At 38.0% G+C, this 12,458-nt stretch overlaps 3 protein-coding genes across 3 annotated transcripts in view; 1 reads left to right on the top strand and 2 right to left on the bottom strand.

Moving 5' to 3' along the window:
- LOC138939565 (uncharacterized) overlaps nt 1-257 on the bottom strand; it is a 37,949-nt gene extending 37,692 nt beyond the window's left edge. The window contains exon 1 of the mRNA XM_070307478.1: nt 30-257. Coding sequence (XP_070163579.1) covers nt 30-42 — 13 coding nt within the window. The 5' untranslated portion in view covers nt 43-257. The remainder of the gene's footprint in view (nt 1-29) is intronic.
- A 481-nt stretch (nt 258-738) lies between these two features.
- LOC138939501 (muscle M-line assembly protein unc-89-like) lies at nt 739-6,886 on the bottom strand. The gene is made up of 9 exons (XM_070307376.1): nt 6,610-6,886; nt 5,331-5,713; nt 5,044-5,266; nt 4,661-4,948; nt 4,424-4,551; nt 4,185-4,357; nt 3,706-4,099; nt 3,200-3,623; nt 739-3,104 (listed from the first exon to the last, which is right to left on the bottom strand). The coding sequence occupies exons 1-9, from the start codon at nt 6,689-6,691 to the stop codon at nt 988-990; spliced, it is 4,212 nt and encodes a 1,403-aa protein (XP_070163477.1). The 5' UTR covers nt 6,692-6,886; the 3' UTR covers nt 739-987.
- A 2,081-nt stretch (nt 6,887-8,967) lies between these two features.
- On the top strand, nt 8,968-12,155 carry LOC138938930 (SEC14 domain and spectrin repeat-containing protein 1-like). Its single transcript, XM_070306346.1, has 12 exons — nt 8,968-9,152; nt 9,286-9,478; nt 9,587-9,700; nt 9,803-9,935; nt 10,155-10,255; nt 10,328-10,537; nt 10,616-10,801; nt 10,877-10,991; nt 11,070-11,311; nt 11,404-11,526; nt 11,605-11,796; nt 11,943-12,155. Exons 1-12 carry the CDS (start codon nt 8,968-8,970, stop codon nt 12,153-12,155), a joined length of 2,007 nt encoding a protein of 668 aa, XP_070162447.1.
- The last annotated feature ends 303 nt before the right edge of the window (nt 12,156-12,458 follow it).

Below are 12,458 nucleotides of genomic sequence, written 5' to 3'. Positions count from 1 at the left end.
CGCTACGACAATTAAACTGCGAATCTTACCTGTTAAGGTCATCTTGTCTCAAAAGTTACGTAGAACGGTCTTTCCGCGCATTGACATTACTCGCGAAGGGCCGACCTATGTACGCGTGTACTACTCAGGAAGACCTGCACCATTCACCACCACCACCGGCCAGCTTGTCCCTGTCTTGACCCTATATTGATACAGCACACCCTAAGCCACGAGTCGTCTGACGGCAGGAGACCCTGCTCCGTTCTAAAATCGTCTCGACGCCGCGCTCTCGGCTTCGTCGTTTTAACGAAAGAAGCACATGCGCCGTTCGGGATCTACGTACCCTCGTTTTTCCACTCTTTGTCTCTCTTTCGCTGATGTAACTGCTGCGTTCCTATTTTCCACTTTTCCTTTTGCTTTCGACGCGCGAAACTGAAACTTATTTTGCAGGTATCTCACAAAGATGCATATTTTCGAGTCGCTAAATTAGGTGAATTAAGTAAGTACGCAGAATTTCCAGAAAATATATAATACAAAAAAAAAAATTATTATTCATAATACAGAAATTTAGCACGGCAGATATTTAAGAATCGCAATTTCATATCAAATAAATGCAGTAAATAAAATTTTTTGGAAAAGTAAATTTTCTCTAAAATAATGTAATTATTTACGTAATAACGCATGACGTATTACGATAATGTGCCAAGTAACGGAATACATAATAAAAAATACGCATAATATTAGAGTTTGGTGAAAATATATATATAATTTATTAGAGATAAGGATTTATATATTTATTATAAATACAGCGAATAACAATAACAAGTATCGATTAAATTACATAGGAAGGATGTCATAAATAGTTTGCAATTCTCAATATATTATATCGTTTCAACGTATGATATATTATTTCTTTGGCAATCATTTAGCATAGTTTGATTGATAAACATGATGTACATAAAATATACAATATATGACCATTTAGTTGCGTACACACACATCGATCGATCAGGGCTTTTTGGTGGATCGCCACCAGCGACGTGGCATCCACCCGTGTATTTCCTCCTGTATTCTTCGATATAGAAGCAATACGATAAACGGAACCGCCAGGGTTTCCTTTTTGAAGAAATAAACGTACATTGCGGCCATCAGCAATGTTAGGTCGGTTATGTAGTCCACTGTCGATCTGACTGTGTTTTTAGCTTTCAGAGCTAACTGCTTGCCATCTGTCCGTTCGGGGGTGCTTTTCCCAGCAATTTCTTTGGTAACTTCGGATTCTTTTTTCATCGCTCGATACTTGTTACTCTCGAGTGCTTTTTGCAGCTTCTCAACCTTTGATTCCACTGACGCCGTTTTTCCAAACCTCTCCCTAGAGTTCGATCTCGACGAGGAACGTGAGGAAGAGCCGGGAGATATTTTAGATCTACGAGAGCCTTGTTCGTTTAAATCGTTTTTCGCTAATGATCGATTGTTCCTTTCCAGAGAAGGCGTGCGATTCCGGGTTTTCGAGGATGATGTCGACGAAGCGCCTGTCGTTCCTTCTTTTTTCCTCGCAGCTGGAGATTGATCCCGAGAAGTCGGTCTGCTTACGCGCTTCGCAGTCGTCGTATCTCTTCCAGGAGTCGTGCTTCTGGAATTAGCGCTTTCTTTTTTAGTAACCGCTGGTGCTTGATTATTTTTTGTCTGTTGGTCGATTTTATTCTTATTTTTAATTTTTGATTTCGATATCTCGTCCTGCTCTTGTTTATCTATCTGTTTTGGCGTAAATTTTTCGTGTACTCGGTGCCTTTGATCTGCTTGATCCTCGGAAATGGAAGATCTTCGAGAACTAGCTGCGCTACCGTGTCGCGAATGACTTGCGTACTCCCGAACTATCTCGGTATACTGATTCACGACCGCCATTCTAGCCTCTGTTTCAGCTGCCTCTTTTTCAGGCGTCATAGACCGCAATTTCGATTGCATTCGACGATTTTTCGCCGCTTCTGCCGCCGATAAGATACTATCTGTATCGGATTCCGACATTGGAGGTGTTTTCAGAGCCTCGGACATGCTCGAAAAATCTGTGATTGTCTCCCCAATATCGATATTCATCTTTTCTATATTTTCTCGTTCATATGGCTGCGATGATGTCGTTCTGATTGGTTTTTCCGGAGCAATCGACCTGCCGAAATTATCCGGAGGAATTTCTTCCTTGGGTTTCTTTAAAATAGATTTTGGTATTACATTGTTCAGTGAGATAGGGGTAACTGCTCTGACAGGTGGAATCTCCAAACTTGTCATTCTATCGTACGAAATCAGTGGCAATTGCGGCTCGACGTGTGGAACTGATCTTCCCCTGGGATGATAAGTATCCTCTTCATCCATAAGCTGTCTCGCCAAGATCCTTGATTTTAATAATTTCAAGTCCTCGCTATCCGCACTACTAATGTCTTCCGACGATTCTTCGGAAATTTCGACACTAATGATTTCCTCCTCTTCCACTTCCTTGGCTCTGTTTACAATAATGGAAGCTACCATTCCCTCCTCATCATCCGCTCGTATCGATTTTTCTTCTTGTACCTCCTCCAACAGCGGTACGTTCGTTTCGTGCCATCTACGCAGACGTTCTAAAGATTCGTTCTCGTCGCTCCTCCTCCAGGAATCCGCCATCGTTGTTTCAGAGGGGAGATTCGGATCTGATCTGGCCTCGATATCTGACAGCAAAGCCGGCGAGAGAAGTTTCATTGTCTTCGGGGCCACTTCGGTTTGCCCCTCACTCGATCGTCGGCGATCCTTTTTGGCCTGCCACGAGACGATCAAATTCTGCGTCGTTACGCCAGAATTGGATAGGCGTCTTCGAAGCGACGATCGCCGAACGGATTCATCATTTAATAGCGCCAATTCGCCGGTTTGCCTCTCAAGCTGCGTTTTTCGTTTCGCAATCTCGGATGCCTCCTCAGCGGCGATCGCGCGATAGAAACGTTCCATAGCACGTTCGTGGAGAAGCTCGGTAGAGCTAACCGCCGATCGCATTACTTCTACTACTTGATGCCGCGCGCTGAATAATTCCGGAAGAGACAAGGACATTGGCGGCGGTATGAGATCACTCTCCTCTTTCGTCAATTCGATCATGTCCTGTTTGCTACCTAAAAAAACGAATGCGTTAGTTTAATATAATTTATAATGTAATTTTTGTATTTTTTAAAGATCTTTTGTTATAGATTTTTTCTCGTGCACTTACTTGTGCTTTTAATGCGAGTTTCATGCGACGTGCCGTTCGTCACGGTTACATTTTCTTCTTGCATCTCATCTTCTGGATACAGGACCAGCATAAACTCCGAGCTACCGTGCAATGCGTCCTCGTCATCCTCTCGTGACATCTTTTGCAATTGTAGACTATTCTGCAGTGAAGGTAACATGGATTCATTTGTAACGGCGGTCTGTCTTTTTACATTCGAATTCAAAGATGATGAAAAATAATGGCTAGCTGTGATACAATTCTCTTCTCTTTGAGGTTCTTGAATTCTTGGCATCGAGAGTGGAGAGAGGCTTCTTCTTTCTTTTGTCGTAGGTATTGAACGCGGCTTGAAATCTTCCTCAACCGGAGAAGAGACTGTTACGGTTGGTTTCGGCGACATTGTTCTTTCTCTCTTTATAATACCTTGCTACATTGCAGAAAAAAATATTTCTTTTACCTTCTAATCTATAATAGAATTAGCATATTTGTTGTATCCGTTCATTTCTTACCTTATTTCTCGTATCTGCCGCGGTATTTGATCGGTCTGCGTGATTTCCAAGAGAAACTTGTTGCTTCGTGGAAGCATGGTCTCTGGATCTGGCTGGAGGAACTGGCGGAGAAACTTCCTTCTCTAAAGTGTCCGGTGCAAATGTCACTCTACTATCTGCTCTGGACGGCCTGTCCAGTGTAGAAATCGGCATTGCGAGCCGTTGCGTTGAAGCTGATCGTTCATCGTATCCAAAGCGATCGCCGCTTTCGTTATCTCGCATTTTTGCTTCCTCCCTCGTTAAACTCCTAGTTCTTTGCGCCGGCGTAGTAAAATTCACTTCGCGTTTGTCGCCGCGAGATCTACTGATTTCCCGATGACTCTGCGATTTCTCGCTCAAAGACGGCGTTACAATTCTGCAAATATAAAGCTATGAATTTATTTCTGCGCGGGTCAAAAAAGATTTCGAAATAGGGAAAGCCCATCGACGATAAAATATACCTTCGTTTAAGATCTGGAATGAAGATAACGTCACTCTCTTCGCTAGGATCACTGACTCCGTAAGGATTTTCAGCCTTCACGCGAAATTTGTATTCAGAGCCTTCGATTAATTCTGTTAACGTCGCGCTAGTGCATCTGCTCGTCGTTGCTTTAAGCCATACTTCCCAGCCAATCTGAAACAATTGTTGTCAAGTTTCTAAAAATTTACATGAATGAAAATAATATCTCCGATCGCGTACTCTATAGTATTCAATGATGTAAGTTCCGATCTTGCATCCGCCGTCATCCTCTGGTTCTTTCCACGATAATGTCACTGATCTACCTAGAGTCATCGCGACGTTCACTCTTCCGGGAGCAGCGGGCCGATCTGTTGGCAAAAATTAATGTCGCAAGAAACTGATAAATTATATTATACAAAATATTATAAAGAGTCTAAAAAAAACTAATATCTATATTAATATAACGTTATCACGCACCTGTTACAGTGACTAGAAAAGACGCGACATCTTCACCCAATTTGTTCGTAGCTTTGACGGTATATTCGCCTCGATCATTTCGTTTGGCATCTGGTATCTTCAAAACTGATTCACCGTCCATCATCTCAAATATGTGTCTAGCATCCTTGGATATCAGCTCTCCATCGTGATACCAGGTGACAGTAGGCGGTGGCTTACCTGCCAAGGAAACCTTCAGTCTGATAGTTTCATCTTGCTCGAAAAGCAGACCGTCCTCGTACTGACGCGGTAATCGTAGCCGCGGTGACGCTAAATACATATAAATAACATTCAGAAATTTATCGAAATTGTAAAGAAACCATATTTATATATATTTTTTTGTTAGCGTTATCAGTTTATCTAACCTTCGAGAATTAATTTAGCTCTGGTAGCAACGTGACCCGCTCGATTGGTGGCTGTACATTTGATTTCACCCTCGTCGTTAAGCGCAGTTTGATGAATCAGAAGAACGCTCTTTCCATTATCCGTATTGATCCTAGTGCGTCTACTGCTAAAAATCTCGAAACCATCCTTGAACCACGAGATTTTTGGCAATGGTGTACCGGAGAATTGTACAATAAACTCGGCCTATACATGGGAAAAATTATCGTTACATTTGAATTTTAGCATACACACCTGTATCGATACATACCTGTTCGTTCTCGAGCGCAGTCGTATCCTTGAGCTCCAGATCGAAATAAGGAGCGCAAGCTGCGGCGGCCCTTTGTAAGGTAACTGTTAGCGGCTCGGAGATTTCGCTCGGCCGCGAAAGTCCGACTGCATTTTGCGCTCTGACTCGAAATTGATAGCGCCATCCTGGCTCGAGACCGCTTAGAGTTAGCTCCGGAAAGGCGCAAAGGCCGGGGCTGCTTCGTATCCAGTGAGTAGAGCCCAGTCGTCGATGCTCGACCAAGTATCCGACGATCGCCGATCCACCGTTACTCGGCGACCGCTCCCATCGTATCGCCACAACATCCGGCTGCGTTTCGTCTGTACCCGATATTAAGATAGGTTTGCCCGGTGGAGCTGGAAGGCCTGAGACCGTATGTCGAATGATTACAGATATTCCAATAAAATGTAAATTAAAATGATAAAAGTATTGCTTGATCTAAACTTATTATATTAATATTTATTTAATCCCTTTTTAATGTACGTAAGTATATAAATTTATAAAATTAATATTTATTAATTTATTAATATATCTTCTTTTCTTGATTTTTTTTGCAGAGTAAGCGGCACTATACTAATGTAACTCAGTAAGTTCTTGTTAGAACGATGCTTAGGTATGTATATAGAGCAAATTTTCAACATCGGTACGTAAGTGGCGCTCCCAAAATAAAATGCGTCGCGTTTGGCAGTATATTAGAATACAGAACCGGCGCACTCTCTACAAATTGAGTATTTAACACCATTATTTTTTGTCTGTTTTTGTATAACGTGCAATAATCGCGCACTATCTTAAAAATGAGCATCGTAAAATAAAAACAGAGTATGATTAATCCAAAGAAATAACAAAATCGATGCATGATTTAAACGTACTTTCAAACTATACAGATCGACAGTTAATAGCAATCTAATTTTAGATATCATCTCGGTGTCAAAATCGTCTAATCGAATTTGGTTTAACAGCGATTTAACATCGATAAAGATCTTTCTTTATATTTTAAATCTACGCTATTAACAAGTCATTTATCATAAATAATACTCGATGCTTTTAAAATCACGTGAACAATAATTTTGTTGTCCTAATAAACAGAGAAAAACGCTATGCAAATGCGCTTTGAAATAGAGCAGCATTTATCGAATCATTAAATTGACAAAGGGTTTCTTCCTTTTTTAGATAAATTTAAACGACATGAAAGTTATCTCTCCAATTTTAAAGATTATCGAGAATCGTAAAATTATATGGGCGAAACGATAGATCGATCTACCTGGACCATCCCAACGCGTCTTCCTCGAGTTGGTGCCGACGGAGATGTTCTTCGGATAGCTTCTCGTTGTGGCGTTGCCCATTATCGTGCCTCCTTTTTCTCCTTCTCGTCGAGCCTGGCTCGACGATCACTCCGTCCCTGGCCAGTTTTCCGATCGTTCCCGCACTCCGAGATGACAAAAGTATCACATTGACAACATTATTTGAAGAATGATCAAATAGCAAAATGATGCTGATCTTCGATAATGACCAACTTGGAAAGAGGGGAAGAGAGAAAGAGAGAGAAAGAAAGAGAGAGAGAGAGAGAGAGAGAGAAAGAGAGAGAGAGAGAGTGAGAAGGAGAGAGGAAGAGAAGACGAGTGAAAGAAAGACGGTAGGAGGAAAGGAGAGAGATGGACCAAAAAAAGAGAAAGACAGCGAATGTGCTTGATATAGCGCGAGGCTCGATGCAGCACTGGCGAACTTCCCCGTGGTCGTCGACTGTAGCGACGCCAAATCTCTTCAGCTTTCCTCGACGTCTATCTTTGTCCCATTGACATGTTCTTTAACTCTGTAATCATCTTAAACTCTATATTTTTTCTTCGATATATTTTCTTTTTTAAATTACGGAAAAATATTGTTTGATAATTTTTTACATCGGATTAAGATAAAAATGTATTTTGTATTTGTATATCGTGTCGTAATTTGCATTTGAATTCGAAAGTCTACTGTATATAAAGTGTATATTAAAAATCTCGTCTTATATGATCTCGCGTTCGCATCTTATATAATGGAACCACGTGGTAATACAGTACTGCTATGTAAATAAACTTGGAAGACGGTATCGATATCTTGTCGTTTTTTTGCCGTAAATTAAAAATCCTAAACGATAAAAAGTTTGTTCTATATAATTTGATGAATTATTTAATTTAAATATATATATATATATAATGTATTTAAATAATTAGTAATTCAGTAATTTGTAATTCAAAATAAAATCGCATAAATCGCGCTACAAGTCCTTTACTATATTTTTATCCATATCGATTGCTTTGAGAAACTTTCGCATTGTAAAAAATGCATTGTAATGTCACAGAATTGTACCACGATTTTTCCTTGGATGCACGTTTTTTAAATGTATTAATTAATTAGTAATATTTTAATTAGTAATATATTAATTGATTAATCTCTTTAAAATGTATTTGCGCGCTCATACTATAACTGATTTAAATTTATAGTTAAATTATAATGTACATAAATTATTTGGATATATTATTTTGTTGATATATATCTACGAAAAGTTACAGATATACCATAATTTGTTTAATTTTATACTGATTAAATTATTTGAAACATCTGTCGTTGTTGAAATGCGTGATGTCATCCGCATGAACCGCGTAACCGACATCTACGAAGATATCTCCTTATTTTCTCTTTGCAATCTCCGTTATTTCTCGCCTAAAATATTTCTGCACATTTCTAAAGAGAGATAAGGAGTAAAAAATGCGATACCGGAGAGACAGTGAGATGAGAGGAAGGGAAGGGCCGGTGTGCGTAAAGGAGGGGGAACACACGGTTAATCGGTGCCAAAGTACCGTTGTATCTGAATGGACCACGGATGGCTTTTGGTTTACCTGCAGCCTCCGTTGCGGCTGCAGCTCCGCGCTGCATCTATCGCGCTCGTGCACATTCTGTATAAACGCACGTGTGTACATCTATATGTATGTGACAATTCTTTTCTTTCCTCGTTAACGCGGAACACGTGCGACAGCGATTCGAGTCAATCCAAGACGCGACAAGTTCCCCCGTTGGTCACGTGGATACACAGATGCAAAGCACCTGGAGCCGAAGCAGCTGTTGGCTAGTTATTCCCACATTTTCGCTACAGATTTGAAGCGCATACTATGACGTGTGTTGCGCCTACGCAATGTTTTGTCGTGACACTTTGCAAGTGATACGAATGCGATTCAACATCATTGGCTTGATCGAAGATCGGTGAAACCGTTAATTACAGTTCTAATTCAGACATTCGTGCGTAACATTTTTTAAAGAGTGAAAAATATACGTTTGATAATTGTACGGATTGTTTTCTTTCTGTGGAATAAAGATAGAATTTAAATGTATAAATGTTTGATCAAAATCATTTTCGACTACTTGAATTCTCTACAAAAGTGCATATTATTTAAATTTTAAATGATGATATGTATATATATGTGTGTGTGTGTGTGTGTGTGTGTGTAACCAAGTAATAATGAAATATTTAATGAAATAATTATGAAATTTATATATAGTTAACAAATGTAATCTTTTTCAGATCAATCGCGGATATCTATCGTAAAAGACTATTTGAAATGATTTTCTTTTACAAGCAATTATAGAGATGTCCATAAAAAATTTGAAAGCAATAGATATCCTGGAGGCTCTAGAATCAAAGCTCGCATATATTCCAGGTGGTCGTGATCGTGACGGACGGCCTTTAATAGTAATTAGTGTTCCTCCAGAACTTGATCCAACAACAAAACCGAAATTAGAATCTCTTATTTTATATTTTCTATCAATTTTCAGGTAGAAAATATCTCGATATCTCACTGTACATATTTATAAATATATATATATATATATATATATATATATATATATATATATATATATATTATTAGTTTATATACAGATAATATCTTTTTTTTTAATTGATTAGCGAAGAGACGAAAGAAAAGGGCTTGGCTTTAATTGTGGACGCGCGTCGCGGTGCATGGCGCGTAGCTAGATCCTGTATTAGGCTATCCACGAATCTTGCAGGATCAACAGCCGTTTCTGTGATCGTGGTCCGACCTGATGGTTTCTGGGACAAACGTGTCGACAGTTGTACCAAGTCGCACAAGGAGGGCGAAGTTAGTGAATAAATCAATTTAATAAATATATTTATTGCAACTTTATTACATAAAAAAAAAAACATAATCAAAAATCTATTTTTTTTTTCTCACTAATTTACCTTTTAGCCAATATACGTTACTTTAACGAGACTGCACGTTTATATCGATTTTTCTCAATTACCGTACGAGTTGGCAGGTAACAAAGCATACAATCATGTCGAATGGATTAAAAAACATATGGTAAATTAAAGTAATATTATCACGAAAAAAATAAATATAAATTATAAATTTGGGTGATATGTTAATATCTTGATACATTGTGACTTGATTTTGACTTAATAGAAAATAGAAGATTACTCGAGAGATGCTTTAGAATTAATATCGAAAATGACAAATTTACATCAAAGACTGAATACTCTTGATGGTATTCGTATGACGCAATCAGACGATGATATAGAATCTTATTGGGAGATTGGTACGGAATTATTATCAACGGCGCGCCATATACTCCAATCAGGTCCATATATTATTTTTTATTTAAAATTTTTCAAAATTAGAATTATATTTGAATATAAAGTAATAAATACATATATTAATATTAGTAATAGTTTAATAATTTCTTTTAAACAAGACAATATTTCTTATGTAAAAATTATGGAAAAAGTTAGATAAATTTTGTGTTTGCTTGTTATAGGTAGAAACCTAGTCAGTTCTATGAGCAGAGAGTCCTCTAAAGATACTTTGGACATGATTAAAGAAATTCATAAGCTCCTCGATTCTATCGAGTTAAAACAGGTATTTAAATGTATTTAAGACTTATTTATTTAAATTTGTTTTTTAATTAATTTAACATGTTTACATTTTTAGATGGATATTGAAAATTCGTGGATAGAAATGGAACGAAATCTGGATACTGCCAGAGTAATCGAAGATCTCGAGCAAGGTGTATCGAGCGTTACCGATTGGATCCTGGGTCCAGCCGATATGATGCTGAACTCTTGCTGTCAGGTTGGTTTTGATGTTTCTTCCTCCGAGGAACTGCGAAGACAACACGAAAAGCTTGAGCTTCAATGTCGAGTAAATAAAATCTCATTATTTTTCATTTTATTATAGAGAATCGTGATAATCGAAGATAATCATAACGTATGTTTATAGGAAACTTATGGGAGATATGCGGAATTGCTTCATAAAATTGATAGTCTTCCAAAAAGCAGGCTACCCGAAGATTTAAAATCTCAGAGAGATTTCATGGACTTTGTTTGTCGTAGTTTGGCTTCACGACTCGAAAGACGTAGAAATGTATTGATCACTTCACAAAGATTCTTCAGACTTGTTTCTGAAGTAAGGAATAATCGGCTGAATAATAATATCAATTAAGAAAACGTTTTTTTTTTTATAATTTGTTGTCACTTACAGTACTTTGATAAGACGAGTGAAGTATTTGAGCAATTAGTCATGGGTAGCAGAAATTATAATTTCTCTCAGGCGAGCGTTAAGCTCTTAACATTAGAAAAAAGTCAAACAGTTTTAGGTAAGAGCAAAAAACACGACTCATCAGATATTAATATTTTTGTTCGATTTTATTCAACACGCTTGAATAATTTTCCAGATAGTTTAGAGCGCGAACTCGTAAAGGAGGGCGAAAAATTGTCGGATATTCTCTCGATGCCCGTGAAGAATGCGCTTGGACGAGAAGTTTGCGTAAATTATAACGAAGATATCGTTAATGTAAAAGATATATTAGACGCAACAAATGCCAGGAAAAATATCTTTAACGATAGCGTGGAATTACAAAAGCTGTCGTTGAAACAAGTAGCCTTGATACATATGTACGAGAGCGATGCCGAACAAGTGAGCACGACATAAGATGTAACGTAAAAAAAAAAAAAAAAATTAAAAAAGATGCAAAAGCATACAATATAAAAGTTATATATTTTTTTCAGGCTGTTGAATGGTTAAAGGATTTATTTGACGTACTACTTCGGAATCATATGGAAGTTGGATGTAACACAAAAGAGATACAATTACAGAAAGAGGAACATCAATCCTTTCAGGAAACTGCGAAGGTAAGGCACATGATTAGTGCGATCAAATTTATTTATGCAGAATTGTTGAACGCAACGTGTCGAAATAAATATTTACAGGGGACTTATGAATACGGCGGTCAGTTAGTGAACGGCGCGCGCATATTGAGACTATCTTGCAGAATATCATTAGAGAGCAACGCTGGTATCTTCTCGAGATTGCGGCAAGCTTGGCGGCAGTTTCGATCCGTTAGCCAGGAGCAGCTAACCAGGCTGCGAGTATGCGCTGTCTTTCACAGGAATGTTGAAGATGTACGCGAACTAATATTAATTAAATATGCAAATCCGAGTAGCAAAGAGTAGCTCAGGTTGCTTTACTAGGACAAAAAAAATTATTATTTTGCATGTTATGTGTAGTCATATATTTTTTATAAACTTTCTCTTTAATCTGTTTAAAGTACTGTATCAGATTGCAAAACCTGGTGGAAACGGTGACGATCTTGTATCGTGCTGCAAAAGACGAGGATGCAGCAGCAAAATCGCGTATCAGGACAGACATAAGAGACATCCTTGATAATCGAGAAAAACTTTTATTGGAGGTTGGTCGAATGGTGAGACTGGGTCGCCTCCTCAAGACAAGATTAAAAGAACCTCTTTATCAGCAACCGTAAGTACAACGAAAAATCACAGAACTGATTTGCATTAGCATAATTATGGTGTTAAGAAACTCCTATATTTAATTTAAACATCTAAAAATATAAGATTAGTTTGAGTGAGATATGCGAAGGACAAGCTAGTGAGGTAACAGAAAGTAAACTTATAACAAATGTCATAAGAAAAAGAACGAGATATAGTAATAGAACATTAAATAGAAATTCAAAAATTTTATATCAAACTTTTTTGTATTTATTTATTTGTTTAAAAACTATAACTGGAAAAAAGAACAACTAGAATTAGCAAGACCGGTAATATGT

The sequence above is a fragment of the Polyergus mexicanus genome, unplaced genomic scaffold, assembly GCF_030449975.1.
Source record: "Polyergus mexicanus isolate NDT 795.1 unplaced genomic scaffold, iyPolMexi1.0 SCAF_1, whole genome shotgun sequence".
Taxonomy (NCBI): Eukaryota; Metazoa; Arthropoda; class Insecta; order Hymenoptera; family Formicidae; genus Polyergus; species Polyergus mexicanus.
The sequence above is the reverse complement of the archived record's forward strand: the minus strand, read 5'-3'. Positions and strand labels throughout refer to the sequence as shown.